At 39.2% G+C, this 27,140-nt stretch overlaps 2 protein-coding genes across 6 annotated transcripts; one reads left to right on the plus strand and one right to left on the minus strand.

Annotated features, from left to right (window-relative positions):
* Positions 1-849: 849 nt before the first annotated feature.
* On the minus strand, positions 850-20,424 carry LOC113169699 (oligophrenin-1). 5 transcript variants are annotated; one of them, XM_026371305.1, is made up of 24 exons: positions 19,750-20,424; positions 17,898-17,993; positions 17,384-17,445; positions 16,487-16,558; positions 15,715-15,816; positions 15,516-15,626; positions 15,238-15,342; positions 15,006-15,135; positions 14,808-14,908; positions 14,563-14,654; positions 13,293-13,371; positions 10,052-10,085; positions 9,868-9,930; positions 9,195-9,269; positions 7,282-7,366; positions 6,846-6,904; positions 6,029-6,134; positions 5,738-5,897; positions 5,267-5,414; positions 4,232-4,528; positions 3,104-3,233; positions 2,880-2,930; positions 1,908-1,957; positions 850-1,785 (listed from the first exon to the last, which is right to left on the minus strand). In XM_026371305.1, the coding sequence occupies exons 1-24, from the start codon at positions 19,901-19,903 to the stop codon at positions 1,775-1,777; spliced, it is 2,373 nt and encodes a 790-aa protein (XP_026227090.1). In that variant the 5' UTR covers positions 19,904-20,424; the 3' UTR covers positions 850-1,774. The 5 variants fall into 5 exon arrangements, with proteins under 5 accessions (XP_026227090.1, XP_026227093.1, XP_026227094.1 ...); XM_026371308.1 differs by having other exon boundaries at positions 5,294-5,414; positions 19,750-19,903; XM_026371309.1 differs by having other exon boundaries at positions 1,921-1,957; positions 2,892-2,930; positions 19,750-19,903.
* A 3,120-nt stretch (positions 20,425-23,544) lies between these two features.
* Positions 23,545-26,441, plus strand: cx27.5 (connexin 27.5). The gene is made up of 2 exons (XM_026372144.1): positions 23,545-23,617; positions 24,841-26,441. Exons 1-2 carry the CDS (start codon positions 23,590-23,592, stop codon positions 25,575-25,577), a joined length of 765 nt encoding a protein of 254 aa, XP_026227929.1. The 5' UTR covers positions 23,545-23,589; the 3' UTR covers positions 25,578-26,441.
* The last annotated feature ends 699 nt before the right edge of the window (positions 26,442-27,140 follow it).

Raw genomic sequence — 27,140 nt, forward strand, 5'->3', positions numbered from 1 at the left:
GCAGCGGAGGCGGGAATGTGGCGGGAGTGGATGGCAAAATAGAAACAATGTCCAACTGCAAACAGGTTTTTAATACAGATACACATAACTACTGAGTTCATACTGGCAGGAAGCACGTCTGATGCTCTTTTGTCACTTGGAGTGGGAAAGTTTATGTTGTATCTGTTTAACCTAATCTCATCACAGTAGAAGTTCAGTCTTTACTGATAAAGACCTGTAATATTAACACACTACAGTGCAGTATGATGAACAGAGTGGACAGTTTACCTTACCTAACATCGGCCACACCAGTCATCAGTCCAGTTTGCAGCAGCACAGAGCCAACATAGTTAACAGTGCTGTAAAGGATTACTGTTAAATCAATTTTGACCATTTATCTTAACTAACCCAATAGCATAAATTGATAAAATATAGGTATTAAAGTCATTGAACTGTATTTCATTACAGTCAATGTGTTGACAATTAAGCAACACAGTTTCTATGATTATCCACCCTGCAGCACTCACATTTTTTGCATGTTGCAACCCTTCAACTTTGCACAAAATGGCTTGAATTCTTCCTCAACAACAAGAATAAGCTGACAAAACACCAATTTTAGCATTTTTTACCAAGTACACTGACACACAAGGGTGAGGTAGGCAGCAGGTTACTGTATATTACAGACCTGCTAACCTTACATCAAGAAGGTATTAATGTTTTAAGAAAGTATTCTGCAGTGTTTCAAGAGAGAACACTTAAAATAAAGTAATAATCAAAATATGGCATGCCATTAAAGCCACGAGTGATTTCCACCAGCACACAGAAACACAACTAAGACAATGAATGATAGTAAACAGGTTGTTTGCAAAGTTTTCAAGTTTTCATGAGTTGTTTATTTTAGTTTTGAAAAAGAGACCAACACAAATTTGAAATTGGGTTATAAAACTAACATATTAGGAATTTTAAGAACAAAGAAATAAAACATCAGTCCTGACCTAAACTGTAACCACAACAATTCATTTGCGGTACAGGAAGATACTCTTGTAAACTCTGTACAATCTGACCTACCTACAAGAAGTGAGTGACACCAAGGCCAAATGTGAGGGAGTGTACACTTTTGAATCAGTTTCTATAAATCCCCAGAAAACAGTATTATATTCAGTGTAAATTGAATGGACCACATCAAATACATCTTACAGACATAATTACACTGTAGTGGGATGTAGCGTAATATGTCAGAACCTTTTCTTTTTCTTTTACATGCCAGTTTAAATACTGAAAAAAAAAAAAAACATTTTTTAGCTGCAGTTATTTTTGTCTTAACTGCATTACATGACCATAACATATACTATAAAAGTTAGCATTTCAACTAATATGTCATGTATGCAACATTTTCAAATTTGTAATTACTTACTATAATTAATAACTCAAGCCAATTTCAATCGTATTCTTTGGAACATCTATTTCACACTGCTGAGAATGAAGTATTAAAAACAGCAGTTAGTTCATATTATTAAAGTTGGGTAAGAGCCATTAAAACTGTTTAACACTATGAAATACAAATATTGCATTATTATTTGAGAATGTTGATTTTGAGTGGAACAAGGAGCGCAAATACTTTTACTCCATCATAGCTTTGGAATCGGGATCAAACACTGAGCCAGTTACTCCTTTCTTTTGTGGTGCTGTGCAGCCATGCCTAAACATGATTCCAAACATTAGAAATACACAGCTTTTCTCAGCCCATGCACCCAGCAGCACCTGTAGAGGTCACCTGATGTGGTTTATATCTCCCTCAGTTCAATTCTGAAGAAACAAAGCAAAAGAAATCAACCTTGAATATAATTATAAACATTTCAATTCAAATTTCTGCAGCAGCACTTCAGTACAACATATCACGTCCAGAATAAAGGGATAGTAAATCTCACCTCCTTTTCTTACATTTGTCATTGTTGATGGCGTTGTGGAGGCCGGAGAGCTAAGTTAGCAAAAACAAAAAACAAAAAACAAAAAGAACAACAAATAAATTACAAATGCATCAGACTGTTCATGACCTGCCTCAGTCATCTTACAGGGGCACTGCATCTCACACTGTGTCAAATGTTGGTCACTGTGTGATGAATTAATTTTTCACATTATGTAACTTTGTTTTTAACTTTAATAACCTTTTGGCTGTTCTGTCAGAGAGCCAGCAACTAATTGTCAGAGCTAAACTTATGTATTTAGCTGACAGTCCTGCTGTACAGTGTTTTAAAAACTGCAGTTAACACATAGTCCAGAGGGTCCAATTCTTTCACCTAATATAATAATGATTAAAGTTACTATCCAAGAGATTTAGATGCCAGCAGAGGTCACACCTTCCCCTTTGTACATGTTAATGTAAACTGTATGTAACCGTGATACAGGAGATCAAACTAAAAGAAACAATAAACCCTGGCAAAACTCAAACTCTTTCCACCTAAACATTCCTCATTTATATGTCTTCATCGCTGCCTGTACTACAGGGAACTGAACCTGGATTAGGCAAGCAAATCATAAAAGAGCAGATGTGTTTGTTTCCACCTCACATAGGTGTCATTACATCTTCACCGTGAGGATTTAACATGAGCCAACATGAGAGAAACCCAGTGTACAGAGTCAGAGCAGAGCGAGAGCAGCGTCAGCATGCACACATACAAAAACGCAGGATTACGTTAGTAAGTAGTCAGTAGCACTAAACATCTAAACAATGTGAAGCAGTTCACCCTCTATGATAACAGTTACTGAATGTTTTGCTCTTTCCTCACTTCTGTTGTGGTTTTATTAACATTTCATGTTGGAAAGTTAGTGCACACATATGACTCTATTTGAAGTACAGAAAAGGACAAACTGGAGCAAAGATTTGAAAAGATTTTACATACTTGACAACTTGCCTGGAGGCATTTTCAAAGAACTTTGTTTTAGAGGCAACACTGCAGAAAAAGAAGGAAATTGACATGTTGGTTGGTAATGTAGAAAAAAACAAACTATGGTTCGTGAGTCAGTGTGTATTATTTGGCAGGTCACTGTCCCTGCTGACTCTGACACACATCTGGCTCAAGGTTGCTTAAATGTTGAACTCGGAGAATCACTGAAGAGCACTTACTAGGATGTTGGCGTACCCTCGCTGTTGGCTGCACTTTGAGGATTTTGTGGAGCAGGAAATCTGGAAGGCGGTTCAGGAGGCCTGACTGGGGGTCTACAAATAGACTTTGTTCTAGTCAGACCAGAGTCCCCTGAAAAAGGAAAAAAAAAAAAAACACTAGTACAAAAAACACTAGTAAATCTTCATGTCACAGTGCATAGGAATGTGTAAAAAAAACTAGGGACATTGGCAAGTGGAATTAAGTAGATTAAACAACTTCTGTGTTGTTGCGTTCACCAACTAGTCTTTGACTTCTCTGCTGGAAACTGGGTCAGTGAGAGCTGGGACATTAGACCCCAAACAGAAAAAATGTGGGCCAAAAACAAAATGCTCCATGCTCCATTAAACTCAACAAAAGACCCTACTGATCAGCAAGTACTTCATATCTGCAACCAAGCACTGAATGTTTCCTCAACCACGGTAAATTAATCTCTAGTGCTACACTGCCTGTAATTTAAATTTTCCACTAATGGCCAAGTTGTTCCAGTAGTGACACGTCTCACTTGAAATAAACAAGCTTAAAGTAAGAATTTATTTGTTTCAAAATAAAGAAATGTTGAAACCGTTTCTTTCCCTCAACACAGAGAAAAGTAAAGAATTTAACCCTTTCGTGCATGAATTATGAAAACCTCAGTAAAGATTCTTTTAGTGTTTTTATTCCTCTCTAGGCATGATAAAAACAAATACAATTGATTTTTTATGAACCTATTTTTCATGGAGTAACTTTTTTCTTTCTTTTTTTTTTTTTTTTTTTACATTTTTGACTTTTTAACAAAAGAAAAACATGTATTTAACAAACCAATAGCAGAAAATGATACACTGTGTGAAAGCTATAAATTATAAAAATAAAAAAATGCCCACATTTTAACATATTTTAATACTTTTCAAAAATGTTGAACCTAGCCGCTGACCGATGAACTGCTGAGTTTCTAGGATTTTCTCCAAAAAGACAGAAATATTTTCCATGGCTTTACTAACCCTAACCCCAACCCATAAATATACAAGAGAAAAGCTTTTGTATAGCTGTTCACTGTAGTGACCACTTTGCATTAAAGGGTTAAAGCAAAGTAAGAATTTTCAGTTCCATACCGTCTTTGTTAGCTGATGTGCTCTTTGGAGGAGGTTTTCTGCTCTGGAAGGATGGCACTCTGCTCACGTAGACACCAGACTCCCCATTCGCCGCTAAAGAAGAATCCAGCCTTAGCTTTGTATCGTCCATCTTTCCTGCATCAGAGTCTAGACGGTTAGCTGGTCTAGGCACCAACGCTTGTCTTGGAGGAGGCTCTCTTGGAACGAGTGGAGCACAGCTTCCAGGTTTTGTCCGCTGCAGAGGAACCGGGCTCACCGATGTGTCCACGGTCACGGCAGAACTGTCATTCTGGCCATCTGTTTCACAGAAACAGCTATTAGCACAAGACTGTGACTACTAAACGTTGAGATAAAGAATGTGTTCTTACTATCCGAGTACTGTAATTTAAGGGCTTCGTCAAATTTGGATCCTTTCGTCTTTAAAATGAATGCCAGCACAATGTACACAGATGTCAAAACTACGGGGACAGCACAAATTTAAGACCACACACAACTTCTTTGTTAATAAATTCAACACAGAGCCCACACGTCGGATTGCTCACACACAGCCAGTAGTAAGTTAAAAAAAAAAATCACACAACACAGGGAGGACAAGCTGCAGGTGGTACAAATTTCTCTGCCACAGCATATGAGAGGATTTCGTCACACCCACTTAACGAGGGGTTCAAACTGACACAAAATTACATGATTTAGCCTGAAGGGGAAAAAAAAGACTAATGTGAGGTAAAAAAAAATGTCAAATAATTAAAGATGAATTCCGTATAAACACGTAAGGATAAGTAAATAAAGAATAAAAAAATAAAGAAAAATAAACTTTTATTTGACAAATAAAAAATCCAAGTTTAGGAAATTTATAAATTTATGGACATGCACTTCAGAAGGTGTTAGGATATGACTCTGCAGGTCTGTTTCAGTACAAATTGTTCTGAAATAAAACAAAATGACTGTACAAAACTACTGTACATTGAGCACAGACAGGATGGGTTAATGATGAGGATGATGACGACAATCAGGCCAAGAGAGGCTAATAATTACTCTCTGTGAACTGGAAGAGGTCTTTACTGAGATGTTGATAAACACGAGCTGGTCGCTTGGAGATTGTGATGGGTTGCCGCTTTCTTGGGGTGATCCGCGGAGGAGGAACCGGTGGGGCGGTGCTTTCCTCTGGCATATGACAGAAGATCTGTAATCACAAAAAAGTTGCGGCGACACTTCAGTAGCTAGTATTTCACCTACGTACAGCCTTTTTTTTGTTGAACAAATTAAATGACACACTTATTTCTAACATAATCTTAACAAATGGGCTAAGTCTAATAAAAATACCAAAATGGTGACATAACAAACTATTGCCTCTGAATAATAATTCTTGAATTTAAGTGATAATATCACCGTGTTTGTGGGCCAAATATGATACTAACACCAGCAGATAGCTAACTAAGAAAATCATAATAACAGGGAGGAACAGCTGGCCTGGCTCTGTAACAACCCAGAGGTCGGACAACCAACCTTTTTGCAGTCCTCAATCAGAATCTCAACAACAATATTTTGGAACTTGATGTCCAACATGGCGGCCACAGTCTCCTCTTGTGCCCTCATCAGTGTGGGTCCAAAGATAACAGCCATGTTTGAAGGAGTCATTAGGTTTTCGTCACTGTGACTGCACACGCTGTAAACAAATATCAAGCTGGGTTGGATAAAATGTAACTGAACTGTTGGAACAGGCAGTGACATTAACTCTGAGGTCCTCTGAGAGCAGTAAAAAGAGTAAATCACAACAACAAGTATGCTAGCACGTACTTCACCAAGTGTTTAATAAGCATCGCCAGCATCTCCCGATTTTTCTCTGGTAGTTTGTAGGTAAGTGAATGAATTTCACTCAGTCGAAAGTCCAGATTATCTGACTCTGTGACACACAGACAAAACAACATTATTAAATGGATGTATCCAATATCAATTATGAAATATGAACAGTTTACCTGTATACCTAAATCATAAACAGGTCATACAAGTTCTGTATAATTAAAACAAAGATAACGGAGAAACAAAATTATTTATAGATTTCATTCCATATTTTTCAGTGTCAGGAAGGAAATGGCTGTTCACATGGTGATGGTATTATTCAAGATTCAGGTGAACTGAAAATGTTGGTGGTGAATGCAACAGAAATGACAGTTATATGTGATCATTAAATATTTAAAAACACTATGCGGTGTGACTCAGCAATCCACTGTGGTTGGATAAGACTAGTGAAAGACAGTCTCAGAAACAACTTGAGGCAGTGTAAACGAGGAGCCCCCGTCTGACTAATGAATGACATTTCCAGGAAACTGAGGCCACCTGGTGTCTTAAGGATCACTTAAGACATCATTGTGACAGAATGAGGCTGATGCTATTAAACTCTTGTCTGCCCTGTTTTACAATGATGCAAAGTGGCAGAAAAAAAAACAAAACATACAGGACTTGGATTACCTGTCCTGAGTAAGATAGTGAATCTGCGGCCTGCATATCACTAATAATAGATTAGTATAAACGTTAGATCTATACCCAGGATGAGATTTAAAAAGAGGGAGCACATAATAACAACGACTCTGAGTTTTAGTTTAACGTGTCTTACTTGCAGCGCACATGAGATCTCTATGTAGACTGTAGGTCATCAGAGGTTCAGACAGACTCCTGCAGGTAAAGACACTCGTAAAACACAAGCAAAAGACTATTACTCACCACATCGAACGCAAGAAAAACAAAAAAAAAGAAAGAAAGAAAAAAGGCATCACTGAGTCATTTACACAATTACACTAGAAAAGCACTCAGAGAGCACAACCCCTGTCAAGCCTGCATTTGTTATTTTAATAATAGATAACTGTTGCTAATGTGCATCTGGATCCCGATCTACGCCTACTCATGTCAGAATGTGCAGATTTATGGAAAATACATAAATCTTTTGAATATGAATGCTCTGTGAAATGATGGATTGTGCAGAATGGCAATAAAGGGCCGGCTGAAATGTATGACATTATAGTGCTCACATGTGTATTCACACAAAAACACACCTTAGATAAAACTTCAATGCACTTGTGATGGTTTTACCATCCCAGTCACTGCTCTGGAAGTCCACATCTCCTGGATTTGTGGGGTCTGTGAAGGAACAAGTCAGAACAAAGACAAAAAATATTTAGTGTCAATCAAAGCCAATATAAACAGCACAACAGCAACAGGTTTCAGTGATTCACCAACTAACACCTGAATGGTCAGAGTTACCGTGAAAAATGCCCAAATGTGTTTAACGGCATTTAACAAAGAGCAGTAGAAGTTGTAGCCAGGCCTACAACACTGAAACCCTGTCTCTCTTCCCTGCTTCCTTACTCAAATACAGCGTAAATATGTGAAACACAAAAAACAAATTATCATTCCTATCAAAAGTATTGGTGAAATGCAGCACCCAACACCTGCAAAATCGCTGAAACTAAAGCTCACAAGGTAGTCAAAGCTGGGTCTCCACAAGATCGTTTTTCACAATTTTCACAAAAAGAATCTGGCGAACATCTCTCCAAATCACTGAACTGCTTTCTTAGTCTACTGGCCCAGCTGCTCTTCTACTAGAACCAGACAGTCAAAGAGGTCTACATCCTGGTAGACGAGTATGATGCGAAATCCAAGGTCGACTCGTTCTCTAAGCTGGTGTCAGTTTCTAAACATGCTACTTTCCAACAATTCTTGGCTGGTTTTGCCTACAACTGGCACTGTCTTCTCTAGATTCAACTGCTGTGGTTAAAAAAAATAAAAAAAATAAAAAATAGTCTAAAAAATAGATAAATAAAGAGTTCTCAGTTCACTTATATAATGGATTCAGATTCAACGTCTATGCTTCTCCTGCAGCTTTCAACACCATAGATCCCTGTATACTGCTTGACAGACAGGCGTTGCTGGCCTGGTTCTCACTTGGTTAAAGTCACAGTGTTTTAAACCACTACAGACTTCAAGGTGTTTCTAATGACATATAAAATCTTGTCCATGCCCCTATATGGGTGTCTAACCTTCTTAAACTTTATATTCCAGTCTTGGCTCAATAATGCATCCTGTCCATCCCAGGGCCTTTTCTTCTCGTGCCCACTTTCTCCCCTCTGACATCAGACAGCCTGACGCTGTAGAGGCCTTTAAATCCAAACTTTAAACTCATCTTACTGGCTTTCAGTTTGTGGTTTATACTTTGGCTACTTGTACGCACGGTGTAGTCCATGTTTTCACGGTGACGAGATTTTTATAAACTGGGTAAAAAATACTGCACCTCTCCAACCCCAACAGTTTGTTTGTGCCTACTTCTTTCCCGCCCACTCTTCTCCCAGTTTCTTCTCCCTTTCCTCCCTATTCACTCAGGTTTTTTACTGGACCATTGACCGCCTGTGACCTCCCTCTCTCTCTCTTCCCTGGCTGTCGGTGCCTCATTACAGATGTTCTGGATCCACATCTCTGTCTTTTCGGGGCTCCAACCTCCTCCTTGCCTAGCCCTTGTGTTCATGTTATCCTTATGTCTCCATCTGTGTTTATTCCTTTTTGATTATGCCTTTTGTGTGTGTGTGTGTGTGTGTGTGTGTGTGTGTGTGTGTGTATGTGTGTGTGTGTGTAGTTGCTTGATGTTCTTCCTATAAGATTATAATCCCTAAATTTATCATTTTGATGGCCAACACTGTAAATCTACTACATGCTCTGTTGTCTACATACACATATTCCATATTTCTCTGTACTGTAAAAGTGATCTCTCTTGAGGTTTGTTTCATTTGTCTTTATCCAATTATAGCGTCTAAGGACAACCTGCACAGAATGCAAAGCCCTTTGAAAAACATTTGTGATACTCCATATAGCTATATAAATAATAATTTGAGTGATATTTCCCCATAGGTTTTACAATCAAGCAAATCAAAGCAATGAACAAATGAAGCACATGTTCAAAGGCGTATCAACTTACCAAAGAAGGCATTTAGAAGCTTTTGCACTTGGATGTTGCTGCCAACTGTTCTATACACTCCTTCTTGTGTCACTTCTGGAAAGAGCAAAGAGGGGAGTTAAAAAAAGAAAAAAGGGGAGTATAATCTGGACAAATACAGAGCAGTGGAAATGCTCTTCAGAGTCTGCATGAGCCAGAATCAAGATACAGATGTTCTTTCCTGATTATCAACGCTTCATTTAACTACTTCGTTTGGGACTTAACAAGGCTCTACGCTTGGCTCATGAGATAAATTACATGCTTATTGCTTGAGTACTTAATTCCACTCTTGTAAGATTAATCACACCACTAGACAGACACTCTGCCACTGAAGAATTATAAGGGTCATATGTGACTTCAAGACAGTGGAGATATTGAATTTTTAGAGTCAACTGAGACCACACATAGAGAAAAGGAAATTCTTCTAAAAAGAAATTGACTTTAATAGGCTTTCATAAAATAGGAAAGAGATAAAGATATGTCAGTACAACTGTGACTATTATTTCAGACTACTAGGGCTGTAATGCAGGACATTCTTCCCTGAGAGCAACCTGCTGGAGTGGCCTGAAAATGACTTTTCTATGACTCAACTACGCCACCTTAAGGACAAAAAGAAGAACTAAAAGGACCACAGACAGATGTGCAAGACGTTTACCTTTTGTTTCAACATAGTTGATGCACTTTCGCACAAACTTGAAGCCTATTTCATTCAGTTCCACTGTTGAAGTAAAAAAATATAAAAACAATGAGCAGTCATTTTAAAACAAAACTTCTCTCAGATGAAATACTAAAACAACACAACACAACTTCAGACTTCACAATAGCCGTGACAGACTTACTTTCGGCTTGCTTGTGAATTGGGGAATGGTAGATCTGAAATGGAAAAAAAAAAACAATAAAGGAAAGTGAAGACTGTGGCGAATTTGGAAAAATCTACCACAGTGTGATTAATGAACACATCCCTCATTCAACTGAAAATAAAGCCCCATTTCCACCAGAGGGACTGCACCAGCAACATTTGAGATACGTATTGTTAGTTTCCACTGCAGCCTTGTGGCTTGCAGTCACTTGTGATTCCTTAAAGGTAAGAGCTTACACACATGCAGCGGTGTAAACAGCAACCAACACAAGAGAAGAAATAAAATTAAGTGGAAAAGCAAGGCCACCCAGACTGACCATCTTTACACTGCACTAAGTTCAAACCAGCACTAGGACTAAAGGCACAGTCACCAGTAACTCACACCCACAACATTCAAATCAGAGCCCCCTCTGCAGCTGTCAATTGTGGTGGTTTTTATATCAGTGCTTTGTCTAATTCTTCCCTCAAAATAGCTCATTGCCCTCCCCGCTAATGAACGTCACAGGTCAGGGCCAGCCATAGAGCAGCTGGAGACAGAAGACTCTTGTCCAAGGACGCTTCAGCAGTTTGTTGTCACAGACAGCTGGAGTGTGAAATTCCACTGTCCACACGCGGTTATTGATTGACTCAGAAGAGAACAGCAACTGCTAAATTAACTGTCATACCTGTCTGTGGGAGATTAATTCGTGCTTTGTTTTGGGAGGAAAGTACTTTGACTGGACAAATCTGATCTATAGATGCAAATATACTGAAGGTACATTTAGAGGAATTACATACAGCTAAATATTATCATTTGCAAGACTTTTCATTGGCTATAAGGAATATTGTTCAAATGTTCTTTGGCTCAGGAGACTTTGAACCGGCACATGCAAACTTTATTTCCAAATAATTTTAAAAATGAATAGAATGGGGAGTCAGAGTTCATCAATGTTGTGTAGGATTACATTTGTTTTTCTGGTACACAAATTATTGACTAATATTCTGACAAAGTTTCCAATAATTTAACTGAATCAGTTTAATATTTAATCCAATAATTTTCATTAAGCAATAATTTGTAGATAATTTCTTAATTAATTAAAATAATGTCAGAAGGGTAATAGGTATATAGTACTTAAAAGTATAGTATAATTGTACTGTACAATAAAATTGTGGTTTCCAGTTATGTACTGAAAATAATAATTAAGTAAATATAATGTAACATGTTCAGAAAGAGCCATAGGTTACATATAGTATGAATAGACATGCTACAAAAAGGGCCTTCATAAAGACCAATACAAAGTGTTCATATGACTGTGCACAGGGTAGAGGTGGTGCTGCATGTTACAGCTATTCAATAGGCTGAAGGGCATTAAAGTGTAATAAAGAGTATTTTGATCCTTGCCAACACTAAACACCAACTAGCACTCTGCAGACGGTGCAGTAGAATGGGGCAGTGCATCTGTGCCTGACAGTATCTGGCCTGGGTAGGTAAGCACTTGTGATATTTTCACAATAATACATTTACATCACTGGGGAAGTTGCACAGGAAGAGGGCAATGAAAAATGTGCCTTCTGTTATTTTCACATCCTCTGACAGTGGTGATTTATTTATTTTGTCCACAACTCACACCACATCCAACTTTAAACGGACTGACATCTGATGAGAACTGCTGGCATGGAAATAAGAACTGAAGAAATAACTACTGTTTAAAGCGACAACCAAAACAGAAATGAACAAGCTGGAAGTTGAGTCATGGCAACTGGACTTCCTTCTTTTTAGGTTGAAATGTTTCACTACTCATCCAAGTGGTTTCTTCAGTCGTTTAGATCCAGTTGCCATGACTCAACCTCCAGGTAACCTCACCTGGATTACAGAGAATCTTTACCAATAGGAATTTATGAGGTATTTTGCTGGTAAGGCATTGTTGTATTTCATCATTTAAAAATGATGAACACATGGGAGCAGCAGGGTTTGGCAGTTCAGCAAATTGACAGTTTCTCCAACAAGGTTTCCATTAACACCCAAGCATTGTGCTTTTTAGAGGCTATTAAGACTAACCAGATGTCATGCACCTGCAAACTGCTGTCTTAATGTGCCTAATAAGTGTGCAATCTCTTCCACAGCTATAAAAGCAAGGCCATAGTGAGATCACTCATGTTTGTATCCTGCAGTGCTTAACAGATGTCACATTCGAGTCGTCACTGGCCTTCAAGGATAATATATTTAACGAGATGCAAATCAATTACTGGCATACATCTACAATGACAAGAAAATGTAGGTGAAGCTTTTGGGATTTTGTGGTTTTCTGCATTCATTTGTCATAAAACGTGATCTGATCTTCATCAAAGTCAAGAACATACAATGTGCCTAAAATAATAACATGCTGATCTTTTATGTCTTTATTGAGAACAACCATAAAAACCTCACGATGACGTGTTCTTTTTAGTAAGGAGCAGCTTCCTTTGCTGTTTCCTGCCGTAGTCACCCTGCTAGTTCAATGTTTTACCTACTGTAGACTCATGAACACAGATGTTAAGCAGTTCCAATGATGCCTTCAAATCTTTGGTTGTCTCTCGGGGTTGTTTCTTTACCTCATTGATGAGTGTTTGTTGTGCGTTTTTTTGTGTCTTGGGGTCATTTTGACTGGACGCCCACCTCTTGGTAGAGTAGCCACAATCCCAAATTTGTAGATTGTTAATCTAACTGTAGACTGATAAATTTCTAAACTCTTCGATATCACTTTGTAACCCTTTCCAGCTTTTTTGTAAATCATCAATTCTTGATCGTAGATCCTCTGAAAGCTCCTTTTGGTGAGGCATGGCTCACATAAGCGTATTCTTCTTGTGTGGAGCAAACTCTAAAAGTTAAATTGGTTTTTAGCAGCTCTAGTCCACACATCTAAAAGAATTTTCTTAACTATTGCTAACACCTAACTTTTCCTGAGGTTTTTATGGTTGTTCTTTATAAATATATGAAAGATCTGATTATTTTTGTGTTATTATTTTAGACACATTATATTTGTTAATACTCTTGACTTGGATAAAGATCAGATCACATTTTATGACACATTTATGCAGAAAACCATAAAAATTCCACATACCTTTTCTTGCCACTGTATAAAATACAAATTTCTACATGCATGCAACACTGAAAATGTAAACTTGTGATGGGAGTTTTGTGTGACGGCACATTTATCATCTAAGAGAAGAGCGATCCTAAATGAGATGAGAATTTAACTCACTGGCTCTTTTCCATCCATGGCCTCCATCCACAACTTCCTTTCTCCCTCTGAAAAAGCCTGGAAAGTGACAGGTGTGTTTCTATGGAAACAAAAAAACACCATTAAAAAGGCAAAAGCTGCAGTAAAATGATTCAGTCACAGGATGTACTGCTATAGTTTGCAACCATTGTGAACATTTGGCTTATATTTTTTCTTAAAGCTCTTACATGCCACGCATCATCTTACATCACCATAAATGTTTCATGTAAGAAGAAGAAGAAGTTTGAAGTAACTGATTAAATCCTATTTAGCGATGATGGAAGAAGAAATTGGAGATAAATTAGACAAGTGTGAGGAGATGATGAAAATCCATTGTTGCAATCTGTTTACTGGAGAAGCAACAAAATCTGTTGCCAAATTTTAGAGCTTGTAGGCTACTGAATCAATTCTTAACCAAAACAACTGTTATCAAGATACTGAAAAAACCTTGTTATAGTCTTACAAACTAACTTTTCTAACAACTTTGATTCAATACCTTTTCTGGTTTGTTGCAGCTCCTGAACAGGTGTACTAACTAAACGGCCAATCAAACTACACTTCTTCATTTTGCAAACTTTCATGACAACACTTTAAGAAAACAAATGACTGGCGATAGCGTGAGCAGAGGTCAGCAGAAGTCCCGTAAGAGTAACTGTCCAGTCACTGATTATAGGGTCAAAGGTTAAGGTCACACAGTGGCACATGGAGCATTTTAGGGACATTTAAGGCGAACACTTGCCTACCGTAAAATGTGCCGACTACATTTACATCCTCCACTAGACACCACTGGCACCTTGAGTTTATTAAACAGCCACCTCCTCATTATGTTGTTGCTCGGTTCACACACGATGGCACGATTCTGTTGCTCAACATTCAGAGACACTTTGAAGTACTTAATGTGTAATTCAAGCAGCTTTTAAACCTTTAAAAAATTGCCTACCAACACTTATCTCGACAGATTTCAATAAACCTGCTACGACAAACCCTCATTTGTCTCGAGCGTATATTAAAATGCATTTAGTACTGAATGGCCTGCTTATATAAATATGAGCTTGCTATGTTCCTTCCCCTGAAATCACTATGTTTGCCATCTGTTTCCAGCACGTGCCCATTGCTTAGGGATTGTTTGGGCTACAGTCCATTTAGCCCTCACACTCTGTCCTTGTAAACCACCTGTTCAACTCGCCGCCTCAACCTGTTTATCCCACAGGGCTTCTGTGCTGCCTCATCTCTCAGTTTTGTTTGTGCTAACCTCTCGTTAGTCTCCACGTCAAAGCAAAAGCGTTTGTCTATTGACTCCGTCTTCCGGCGGATGCACGATTTCAGTGTCAGCTGCGTAGAGCCCTGCAGGGAGAAAGTTGGAAAGTGGCTGAGTAATTCAACAATAGTAGAGGGTGCTCTGAGGACAGTGTCCTCTGTTGGAGTAACACAGGTACACAAATGTTTATCTGTTATGTTGTGGTTATGTAGCAATAATAATATATTTCAGTGACACACCTGTTTGGTTGTGGGCTTCTGTTCACAAGGCGTCATGACCAGCAATCTGGTCTCTTTGTTATACTTGCAATAATATTTGACCCACGTCATACCCAAAGCCCCTGTTAGGAGAAAAAAGAAACACAGGGCCTGCTTTATCAGAGGGAATTCAAGAAAGAGCCAGTACAAACAACAAACAGCTGTGTGAACTACACTTACACTTCTCCTGACATAGCAGGTAACCCTCCATCGGCAGAAAACTGTGCATTTTACAGATCTGGGATGGGTGTTTCATTCTTTTCATCAGCTCCTCCATCTCCTCGCGAGTGCTCTCATAGTGGTTTCTTGTCTGCGGGCAAAACCAGACAGCACTTTAGGAACGTACACACATCCGATTAAAGGGGATCAAATCTCGCCAATAGCATAACGTGTTGCCAGTAAGACCACTTACATTCTGCAAGCTGAGTTGCAGCTCCTGCTTATAAGGCATGAAGTCCTGAGTCATTTCCACGGTTAGGTTGTTGAGCGTTAAAATGCTGTGAAGAAACGCCAGCACCTGTCCAACCAAAGCATGAATTACATACCCAAGACTGCTGCTGAGTCAAAACAAAAATCCCCATAAGAATAGATGAATGACAGCTTGAACTGTGCAATTTATTCTTCCTCAAACTGCTGCTATACATCTATGGTAGTAAAGAGGAAGAGTAGGAGACCACAGGCCGCACTTACTGGTTCCACCACATCAAATTTCTTCCTGTCCTGCACCTGATGGATCTGGTACACATACTCCACTGATGATTCATAAAAGTTGATACGCTCTTTGTCCAGCAGTTCATCTGCCTATAGTGGAAAAAACAGACATTTAAAATGCTCAGTTCTTCATTTCACTACATAAATTAATCTGAAGACTTGTTGTACTTCACCCAACCTCTTGAAGTTGACTCTCTTTCTTCTTGGCAGAAATACTCAGGTGTTTGTCTAACTGGGAGTAATATTTTTCACTCTCCTTCTCAAACTTCTTTTTCTTTTCCTGTAGGACAAGAGATTAAATCATTAAGACTGAAAGATATATAGTTTATACAACATTTTAGGATTATCTTCATTTAAACCCTGATTTCTTTTTACCTACATGTATTTTTAACAACTTCAATCTTACATCTATTTGACCTAAAACATTTATTTTAAATGAATGGTTTCAATATGAATTTTATTTTCATCAACACATCTACGACCTGAATAATTTGTGAGCATTTAATGTTCCATTTGCTGACAAAATAAATATCAACGCAGTAGCAACAATAACAGAAAGAAGCTGGTCAACAAAGACAATCATAGGAAAAAGAAATATTTGACCCACAGAGCACCATCAGAAAGAAATTCAAAGGTGAAGCTAAACAATCAAGGTGATATTCCAGAGTTTCCTGATCATCTTGAAAACAAATTAGTGTTGGTGAAGCTGCACCCTGGGGATAAATTTGCTCTGAACTACAAAACAGGACTTTCTACAAAATTACTGCCACGTATATATTCATAGAGGGAATTAGGACATGTAGTTCATAACTAACTGACTCTGTGTAAGTAGTTCAAGAACATAATGTTATATAATGGCACTCCCATCGCTGATTCATAAATGTACTGATCGTTCACATGATTGCATCATATTTTTCTTAAAGCGCCCAGGTGCAGATGGAAAGACTCACTTTTGTTAATCCTATTTGCTCTTTTCTGAACTTCTCCAAGGGCTTGATCAGCAGATCAGAGGCATTTTGAACCTGAAAAAAACAACAAAAACAAGGTGCAGCTGTTACTGCTGTTTCAATTCAAAGAGCAGAAACATAGACACACAGTGTGTTTCCTTGTGTAGGGCGCTCTACGTATGTTCACAGACAGATTTAGTTCATTGGGTTCCTCAAACTTGTTGAAAAGAGATTCAATAAATATCTTGACTTTGACAGGCTATAATTTTTTTTATAACTTCTTACAGTGAATGCATCTGAATCCAGAAAACCCAGTCTAACAGGAACTGCTGCTAATGGCATGTTTAGATTGCTTAAGAGCAAGCCCCGAAGATACAAAGAAACAAATGGTATTAAACTGTATCTGAGTTTATCTGGTTTAGATAGTGAGAAAAGATGCAGGAAACAGCAATAAAAATTATGAAACTGAAGTAAATGAGTTAAATTACAACATGAGAGATGACATGATAAAATATTCAGTGTCATTAAGAGTATAAGTGTGAGAAGTAGCAGCAGCAGCAGCAGCATGAGAATCAACAAGTAGGCAATATGGAACCATTAACAAAAGTGGAACCAGAACAAAAAAATAAAAGGAACTGAAAGCCAAATAATTAACAGCACTCCTCTAAGTGGTATGTATGTGTCGTGTGAAAACTAATAAACACATTTCATGTCAGCATGTTTACTTAAGTTTGCTTTCATTATCAGAATGAGCCAAACACTCACTTATCCTTTTTTTTTTTTTAAACTCCCCACAGTGTAATCTAAGCTGTTCTAGAGGATACAGATAATGTGGTTTCTAATATCTAATGAGGGATTAAATAGGATGCAGAATCAGCATGGAGGAAGTTGACAACGCACCACCATCATCCTGTCGTGCTCCACTTCCTGCAGGAGTACGGCAAACTCCTGGAACGACTGAGCTGGGGGAGAAAACAACAAAGAGGATGAAGAGAGGAATAAACACTTTGCACGTTGTTATCTTAACTGTCTGACTCAGGAAACACATTCGGAAAGACTAAAAAAAGAGACGTCGCTGGCAACTGCACATGATCATGTGGACTTCAGGATGATTTCATTCCAGCTATTTTATACGTGTTTGTCATTAAGTTCTAGAGCAGAAGTGTATGGTTGTTCCAAAGCCTTTTGTTTCCTGATTCCTCACTTTCAGGTATTACCAGTCAGATGCCAAAGCTGTTCCTCTCGGTTGAGGTCAACTGGGGACGTTTCTTTACACAAGTTTCTGATGATTCTCTACTGTGAGACTATCATTTTCTACACAACAGCTGAAATGACTGATCAAATGTCCTGAAAGTTCTCTAAATGCAAGTTCAACATTATGCCTTAGTCTCGTAGCGTATCTGTGTTATCTTACCTATGTTTATCTCGTCATCTGTCAGGAAGTCACCAATAGAGTCGAACTGGAACAAGCAGAGAGTCTGGGAAAACTTCTGAACTGCGAGAGAGTAGCCTATAAAAAATATATTTATTTAATGATCTGTATATATTATATATATACACAAATATTTTAAAAACACCTGGGTGGCTCAGAATTCTTCAAAATACAACCAAGCAATATATAATATGTGATGCTACTTAAATCGACTCCAACTATCATGAAGTTAAGTACAGAGCATTTTTATTATCCTGTGTAGGAAAAGTCTCGAGAATGGAAAACTTCTTTGGTAGGATTCAACAGCTCAGCAGCAGCCAGTACGTGGTCAGTGTGATATATTATCCCTGCTATGTCTGGCTTTTATTATGAAAACAAAACAGAATCTGTCAGATCAATACTGTAGAGAGTTTCGCCTGAGGAATTTGGCTAATACAACTAGGATCATATTTTAAATCCCTCTTTTTATTTTGCATGTTTTTCCCATCAACCAGTTGAGCTTGTCTGTGTAGTTTGTTTGTTTTATTTTAGATTCTTATATTAATTACACTTTTGTTTATAAGGTTTTTTATTGTGAACTCACAAGTACATGAGCTGCAAGTCCTAATCGTCACATATTGAGACACAAATGAGACTTTCATAAATATCTCTTGGTGCAGCACTCGTGACCTCGAGGCCATTATCTGAATTGAATGTGGGACCCTCACCACTCTGAGGCACCACTACAGTAATTACAATGACAGTTTGTGTTTTCGCGGTGAAAAGCTTAGCGATTTGGACGGCAGAATAGTGTCTTGGTGTGTTACACTTAGTGGGAGCCACACTGATCCAAATATGCAGTGGAAAGAATAAAGCCATGGGTCATGTTTTCATGTTAGTTTGTGGTTCCCTTTTAACACCATACACATCTCAGTGGTGAAGTATAGTGGAGGGAGTATCACGCTTTGCTGTCTCTGGACCTGGACAGACTGGACAGGGGAAAATAAATCATAACATAAATGTCAGGGTGGCTGTCTGCAGAAGAAGCTAGGTGATGCAGCAGGATGCTGACCCTAAACATCAAAGTAAATCTACTATAGAACAGCATGAGAGACACAAAATCCACCTTTTGATATTGCCCAGTCAGAACGGAGAGCCGCCCACACCAGACGTGTCAGTCATAAGGATAAGACCGAGCTGAAGAAGCTCTGCCAGTCAGATTGATCTACACTCCCTCCTGGATGTTGTGCAGATACAGGATGAGCTGCCTTGAGGTTAATGCTGCCAAAGTTGATTCAAGCAGTGATTAAAACCAAATTACTGCTCCCACCATCACTGTTTAATGGATGTGTTCAATAAGGTCGTGTTTGATCAGCTAAGAAATATTTACTTTCACTACCAGTTTATACCGAAAGCCAGGGAATTGAAAACAGTTTAGCATTATTTCCTCTTGCGAGACTACTTGGCAGTACAGTATGGACTGGCTCTGGTCCATACTATCAGTGGGAACCAGCAGCAGGGGAGGGGAGGGGGAAGGGGACACATGGAGACACACAGTTCCTGCAGGAGGAGACAGTTGTTTTGTGCTGTGTGGAAACAAGCAGCTGGACATCCTGCACATCTGCATCACATCTACTGCCTTTCAAAGCAGAGGCTGTTTGGCCTGGTCCCAGGGGTGCACTAGCACCTCCCCAAACGTGCCTCCACCACCCACACATCCACAATGATCATGTAGGGCCTGAAGAAAGGCCCCACTGATGCTCGGTCCTCGCTGCAACACTACCATCACTCGCAGTAGGCTCGACGGAGAGTTACGGATGTCAAAAGAAGGAAGATGAGGTGTGCACATGCTTACCCCTGATGGCACTGATTACACTGTTGCCGTCTTTTATCACCTCTTTCAGGAATTTACTTGTCCTCTCCAGCTCTACCTCGTAACTCTTCAGCGTGTCCCTGAACTCCGGACTGTCCAGATAGCAGTCACTAAACTCCAGAGGAGGATGCCCCATGTTGAGGACGACTGGTTTAGCTAGTACAAAGTGTGAATGTGTCTCGGTGAGCCCCCGCAGCCTGCGCTCGTCTGCCGCACACTGGTCACCGGAGCTCGGTCCGTGCTCCCCTCGGTTCACAAACCATGGTGTCCGTGGGAGCCTGCAGCGGCCGCCTGCTCGGATACCAAGCGAGCCACACAGTGAGGAGGCACGGTACGGACTCACTTCCCCCTTCTCTTGGTGTGACGCGCGGTTTCAACTCTAATTTATCTGTATCCTGCTCCTCTTGTCACTTTTCCTTGTTGTGGTGTCGCGCTTTGGAAGAGCGGCTACAATCCCTTGGGCCGCGTCCCATTCCTACGTGTTTGACACTTTCACGGAGCCTCCCTCGGTCCTTTATCTCGGTTTGACCTCGTTTGTAGATTTATGAGGTAAACAGCATGTTAAATGGGTTTTAGTGATGTTTTCCCCTGTTGGAGTGATTACTCACATCCTTAAATGTCTGTAAAGATCGTAACACAAAGCTGAATAGGACGTAACCATCTGGCTATGGACTCAGAAAAAACTCCCCGCTTTCCACACCCAGGAGGTCCTTAAAGGGGCCACGGCGCACTAGGAATCATTGTGTGGCTAATGCTGCTTTCATGTTTTGTGGGAAATCTGGAGACGATGTACTGTTGTGCTATATGTTGGAGCAGTTCATAAAACATTTAGTGACACATTACGTATGGACACCAGAACATATCCTATAAACCGTGATTATCATGCAAGCGTGGCAGGTCACACCTGTGCATGTGACTGGGTGTGATCCAGTCTTCAAGATTAAGGACTATTATGTGACCTGTGTGTGTTGCATAATAAGCCACACATAGTGTACACAAGCACTGATGTGACACACACACAAGCAGTAGAAATTAGACTTGACACGATGGAAACATCCACTGTGTCACCACAAAAATATACTAGTGATAGTAGTGTTGGGAGAACATTACTTGTTTATTATATATGCCATTCGATCCTATTGTACACATTGAGCTGTGTAGAGCAGCATTACTACACAAATTGTTTCCACTTTAATGCTCCTCTCATGACAAAAAATTCACTTAATTATCTTCTGATCTTTCATTTGACCAGTTAGGTTATATTGCAATAACTGTTAATGACCTCCAGATGTCAGTCTTCAGTCTCAACTCAAGCATGGGATGAGGGTAAGCCTGCAAAAGAGCAGTTTGAATGCAGAGAGTGTTACTTGATCAGTTTAACAGAAGAAAAATCTGTATATATGTAGGATTTAAACTTCTTTTGAGCCTTCGTGTACAAAAACAACAGCAGAACAAGCCAAGAGAAAATACAATTATGGCAGCCCACAGGAATGTTTATATATAATTATGAAGACAGGCCATATTCTAATCAAAGCAAGTGAATAAACATTACATCATGACTTACAGTGTCAAAATGTGTCACACAATGGAGATGGTGGTGTCAAGGGTACCATAAATCAATTATATCCACACACAAACACACAATTTGTATTGAAATTTGCATGTTCTCCCAGTTCCTGCGTGGGTTTCTTAGGGTTCCCTAGCTGCAGCCCACAGTCCAAACCCATGCAATTAGGTTCATTTAGGTAAGAATGTGAGCGTCTCTATATGTCAGCCCTGCCCACCTCTCAACCAATGACAACAGGGATTTGCTCCAGCGCCCCCGGCCCTTTACAGGATAATGTGTGAATGAATGGATGTTTATCATTATCTAACTTATACATGTACACGATTTTCAGACCTTTGATTTAAAGTGAGTGATACTTTCAAGAATGCATTTGTGCTCATCAGGGTGTTTTCCGATGGTTTATAGTATTCTGATTCTTCTTGTTAGAGTTCATACTGTTATTGCCAACAACTGATTGTTAATAAAGGTGTCACTTAAGAATCAGTATCTGTGCCCCCGACATTTACTCTTTGTGAATTTGTTTCTTTCTGGAACCATTTCTTTTTCAGTGGAACATTGCAGTGTGTTTTGATACTTTCTTGCATGTAATCAAACCAGCCCTTTTATTGATTGAAAGCTCGTTCTATGCATCACAAACACAATACTACAACATATATACATATATATTTAACACATATATAACATAACAACACTGAGCATCAATATGTCTGGGGCCACAGTGAATCATTTGGTAGGATGGTAGCCCATCAACTTTCGGCTCAGCAGTTTGCCCCCAACTCCTGCTGTCCGTCTATCAGCTTGTCCCTGGACGAAACACTGAACCTCCATGCTTTGGGAGCATCAGGAAGGGCATTGAACAACCCTAACCTGTGCCAATAAATGTGTGTACCATGATCCGCTGAGGTGACCCAGAAGAGGACACACACTGAGCATCACTTTGTCTATTCACATCTGTACTTCTGATAAAAATCTATTAAATGAAGTCAAACTTAGGTAGGTAGGTTCTCATATATATTATAGGTACTATATAGTAGCTTATCTTGATACACAGAGTGTAAATGTGGTTGATATGCTTATGGCGTAATAGTGGCACGTCATTCACCTCCAAAACTAAAACTCCTTTATTCAAAAGAACAATAGAGTTTCTTTTTCTATTCTTTCTTTTCATAATAATATTCCCAGTGCAATTGCAAAAATACGTCACACTGCACTTGAGCCCACCAGGTACAGAGTGAGCACAATTATTCACTAGTCGATTCATTGTTTAATTAGGCAAGCAGAAACAATGTGGATATAAAGGCGAAGATAAGCTAGATGATAAAATGATAATGAACGCTTGTCCTCTTATCTTTAGGATTTATGGGCGATTCTTTGTTGTAGACCTTTATGTTTTACTCCATATTGCGTCAAATACATCCTCCACTTCCTCTGCAGAACACAGAACAATAAGATGAGAGGACAGACTACAGTCCCCACACAGATTCCTCAGCTGGGCACAAATTAAAATGTTTGATCTGAACTCTGAAGCTGTTTGTTTGGTCTCAGTAAATGGGGCTATTGTATGCAAATAGTGCGCCTAGAAGCATATGACCTCTCCAGTGCAGGGCACTGGCTAGTGTGAGAGAAATCATTAGCAATGCAAAGTCATGGTGCTCTGACACTCTTGTTCACAGATTGAAAAGAGGATCTGCTAATGTCAACGTAAATGTTTCTGGATGTGGTACAGCTGAAGGTAAGCTGATTTTATTTCTTACCCTGGAGTTTACAGTGGGTTTTGTTCAGACTGTGTTAGGCTGTTTAGTCTATACTTTACTGTTATGTCTTAATTTGACATTGAAGAAATTCGCAATTAGCAAAGCTTTTGAAACATTATGTTGTTCTAGAAATTCGAACCAACATTCAGCCATAAACAGTAGCCAGCCATACACAGACTGATCATATAGTCTGAACCGGAGGAGTTTCTGATGCACATCAAGAGATTTTTGTTGCCAAAACCCTGTTTCAGCCCAAGAATCAGACAGCACTGCAGACACCAGTATGTTTCAGACACCGGTACGTTGGGTACAAATGTCTATTTTACAGGCCACGCCATTGAAAATGGGGAAAGCATGTCACATGATGCATGGTGCCAGATTTCAGTGTTGCACTCTTAAGTGGCCTGCCAACTGCAGAGGGGGTTAGTGAGGCTTTCTTCTTCTCTGGATTCACATCCATGCCAAACCAGTGGGTCAACATTTTCCTCTATATTGCGTCCTATGCCTCTTACACCTCCTGCTGAGCCAGGTACCAACTCTGACACTGATATTACACTGGACATGCAACCGTGTTGAGGAAACAGAAGAACCACCAACACCACAGAGGAGTTAATGCACTTGGCATATTCTTTATTATTTATAACTTTAAATTAATTTGGTGGAAAGGAGAAATAACAAAGAATAGTTACACAAGTAACTAAACTTTTGGTGTGCTAATTTTTTGCTTCTTGGATTAAATTGTCTCTGTAGAATATTGTGCAGATTATTTTGAACTTACGCTGAAACTGTATTTGTAAATTTGCTTCTGAATAGTCATCTCACATTGTCATTTAATCTATTAGATCGTAGGTTATCACCTGACTAGATACATCAGCATCAGAATTTTAAGAATTGACCATGCAGCAACTTTACAGTGAGGTGCCAATGTGCTTTGTTCAAACTCTGTTAAAGGGGGACCAGCACTGAATGTACCTAGAAGATACAAGTGTCATATAAAAAGTGTCACAATATCAAAAGTACCAGTTTAATGTTCATTGATAACATTTTTTGTTAGTGATTTGTCTTTTCAAGAGCAACAGACACAAAAAAAAGATTGTGACTTAACAAGCGAAGGGGTGAGAGTTTTACTCGACCCTTTCTTGTGGAAATCGGTTGTAGAGACTATAAACAGTGTTAGTTTTTCTCAGCTTTTGCAACTCTTAAACAACAACAACAAAACAATTATGGTCACAGTTTTCATTAACAGCAAATGTGGCACCCAACATGTGTTTTTAGTTGTATTGTATGACAGATATGCAAAAAACAGGGTCTGGATTCAGATGATATTGATGCACGGCAGACAACTGAAAATGCATTGGGCAAATTTTGGATGATAATTACTGTTGAAAATGTTAAAATTGAGTAGGTATGTTGCCTCGTTTAATGGTTGAACCTTCTTTTGTTTCGCCTTTTTGCAAACAAGCACTACTGGAAAGTGTTTGCATAAATTACTGCCAGAATCCTTCTAGCTGCTTTTATTAGGAGACCAGACTCATGGCAACTCTTAGCGTTTCGATGGCAGTCTTATTGGCGCTTCAAGAATTGTTCTCTGACAGTGTAAGAGTCAGACAAAACCTGATTTTTCTGAAAGGTTAAAATTAATGGCAGGCACTACCTCATTTGAATTCTCCTTAATAATAATGAATAATAAAATAATTAATAATTACAAAATGTTCTCTCAGGTGTTGACCCTTTCTTTTTTCTTTCTATCAGACCCAGAGCCAAAGATGAACTGGGCATCATTCTATGCTGTCATCAGTGGCGTGAACAGACACTCCACAGGCATTGGACGCATCTGGCTTTCTGTCTTGTTCATTTTCCGCATCCTGGTCCTGGTGGTTGCAGCCGAGAGCGTGTGGGGTGATGAGAAATCCGGCTTCACGTGCAACACCCAGCAGCCGGGCTGCAACAGTGTCTGCTATGACCACTTTTTTCCCATCTCCCACATCCGTCTGTGGGCGCTCCAGCTCATCCTGGTCTCCACTCCTGCTCTGCTGGTAGCCATGCATGTGGCCCACCGTCGCCACGTCGACAAGAGGCTGTACAAACTGTCAGGCCGGACCAATCCCAAAGACCTGGAGCAGATAAAGACCCAGAAGATGAAAATCACAGGGGCTCTCTGGTGGACGTACGTCATCAGCCTGTTGTTCCGTGTTGTCTTTGAGGTCACTTTTATGTATGTGTTTTACATGATTTACCCTGGGTACAAGATGATCCGGCTGGTGAAGTGTGATTCGTACCCCTGCCCCAATACAGTGGACTGCTTCGTGTCGAGGCCCACGGAGAAGACTGTCTTCACCGTGTTCATGCTGGCCGTGTCGGGCGTTTGTATTTTGCTCAACATTGCAGAGGTGGTCTTCCTGGTGGGGAAGGCCTGCGGTAAGCATCTACACAATACTGGAGACTTGACTGTGGGGGCTTGGATCCAACAAAAGCTCTGCTCTTACTAACACCCAGAAACACCTAGATTTCATACCTGCACAGAGGACATGAAAGCGACCTTGAAGTTTCATTCCAACGAAAACTAGTTTTGAGGTCATATTTCAAAGATATACCAAAGGAATTACAATTTCATTTGAGAAGTTACAACTTGTTCCATGAAAAAAACTTTGTTCTAGTGCAGAATTGTCCTGACATATTATAATAGCTTGATGTTTGGCCAAATAAAGATCAACTAAGAAACATTTTACGAAAAAGCATTCCAACTGACCACATATAGGCTTTAATTGTCGTTTCGATGTTTTGATTTTGAAATAAAAACATTAAAGACTTCTTGTCACATACAAATACATGCAAACAAATGATCAGATTGTGTCAGAGGTGTGTGCCAAAAATATGTATAGGTATTTTTAATGTTCTATTATTTAAATCAAATGGAAAATATGTTGTCTTTCATAGATGTTAAATCTGTTTAATGCAGATTGTTTACTTTGGTGGTTTTCTTTTTTTTTTTCATAGCAACAACTACAAAATATAGTGCACACTTTTCTCTTGAGGTTTACTACTGATTGCTAAACACACTATTTAAATTTAGTAATTTTAGAGCTGGATGTTTAATTAGGCTGTTGTCAATAAAGTTAAACCGTCTGTGTAAATGTGCAATTTTTTAATCAGCTTTCAAACTAAATCCAAAATGTAATTTACAAATTCAGAAGGGAAAGATTGGACATGCTGAAACGACTGATGTCTGATGCCAGATTGATTATTAAATTGTCTAAGAGAAGGTAAATGGGATTTGTTCCAAAACTGACTGACTGGACTGAAATTGTTTTGGTACATTTTGTCAGGATTTCCTGACTTTGATAGGATTTCCTGACTATGGTAGGATGTCCTCACTAAGCAGAAATATAACAAGTAATATCATCAGCAGAGAGCAGTTGCCCCAAATTAAGCTGCAGTCACAGCGGTGCCACTTTCAGTGATTCTTCTCAGCTGTGAGCGGAGAGACTGGAAGGACAAACGGCAAACACGAAGGAAACTTGTCACACATTTAGTGGCACCGTCACCATCTATAGATGTGAGATACTTGGGGCCGCGTTGCCACCTGTGAGGACATATCTCAGGCTGATTAAGTTCTACGTCTGAATGCCAGAGTGCAGAGTTGTGGGGTTATCAATAGCCTTGCCACAACAGGGGGTCAGTGCTGGGTGAAAATGGCTGACCCAGGGGACAGCTGTACCTGCCGTGGACAAACAACTTCTCTTTATATGGATCATATGAATTATAATATATTTTCCATCCTTCATGAATGAGTCATGTTGTCTGGAAGAACCAGAGGTTTTGAAGCAAAAGCAGTCACAGATCAATTAGTACTGTATCGTGTTGTGTGTCAATAATAGAAATATTCAGTTATGAAGGAATTACAGTACCTAAACACTCAAAATCTTATCTTATCTAAGTAAAAGTTCACAAGTATTAAAGGTACACATTCTGGGATATTCCTTGTTCAGGGGGTTAACATATATAATGTGTCCTGTACTGGAATATTATTAATGATTTATTAACATATTCCT

This window comes from Anabas testudineus, chromosome 14 (genome assembly GCF_900324465.2).
Source record: "Anabas testudineus chromosome 14, fAnaTes1.2, whole genome shotgun sequence".
NCBI classification, from domain to species: domain Eukaryota; kingdom Metazoa; phylum Chordata; class Actinopteri; order Anabantiformes; family Anabantidae; genus Anabas; species Anabas testudineus.

Excerpts from the sequence above, each read along its gene's own strand:
- LOC113169699 (XM_026371305.1), bottom strand. The coding sequence starts at position 19,903 with ATGGGGCATCCTCCTCTGGAGTTTAGTGACTGCTATCTGGACAGTCCG. Across the intron at positions 17,994-19,749 it reads TGTAATCAGTGCCATCAGGG|GCTACTCTCTCGCAGTTCAG; the intron begins GTAAGCATGTGC and ends TATTTTTTATAG. Across the intron at positions 1,958-2,879 it reads GCCTCCAGGCAAGTTGTCAA|CTCTCCGGCCTCCACAACGC; the intron begins GTATGTAAAATC and ends TTGCTAACTTAG.
- cx27.5 (XM_026372144.1), top strand. The coding sequence starts at position 23,590 with ATGCCTCTTACACCTCCTGCTGAGCCAG. Across the intron at positions 23,618-24,840 it reads TACACCTCCTGCTGAGCCAG|ACCCAGAGCCAAAGATGAAC; the intron begins GTACCAACTCTG and ends TCTTTCTATCAG.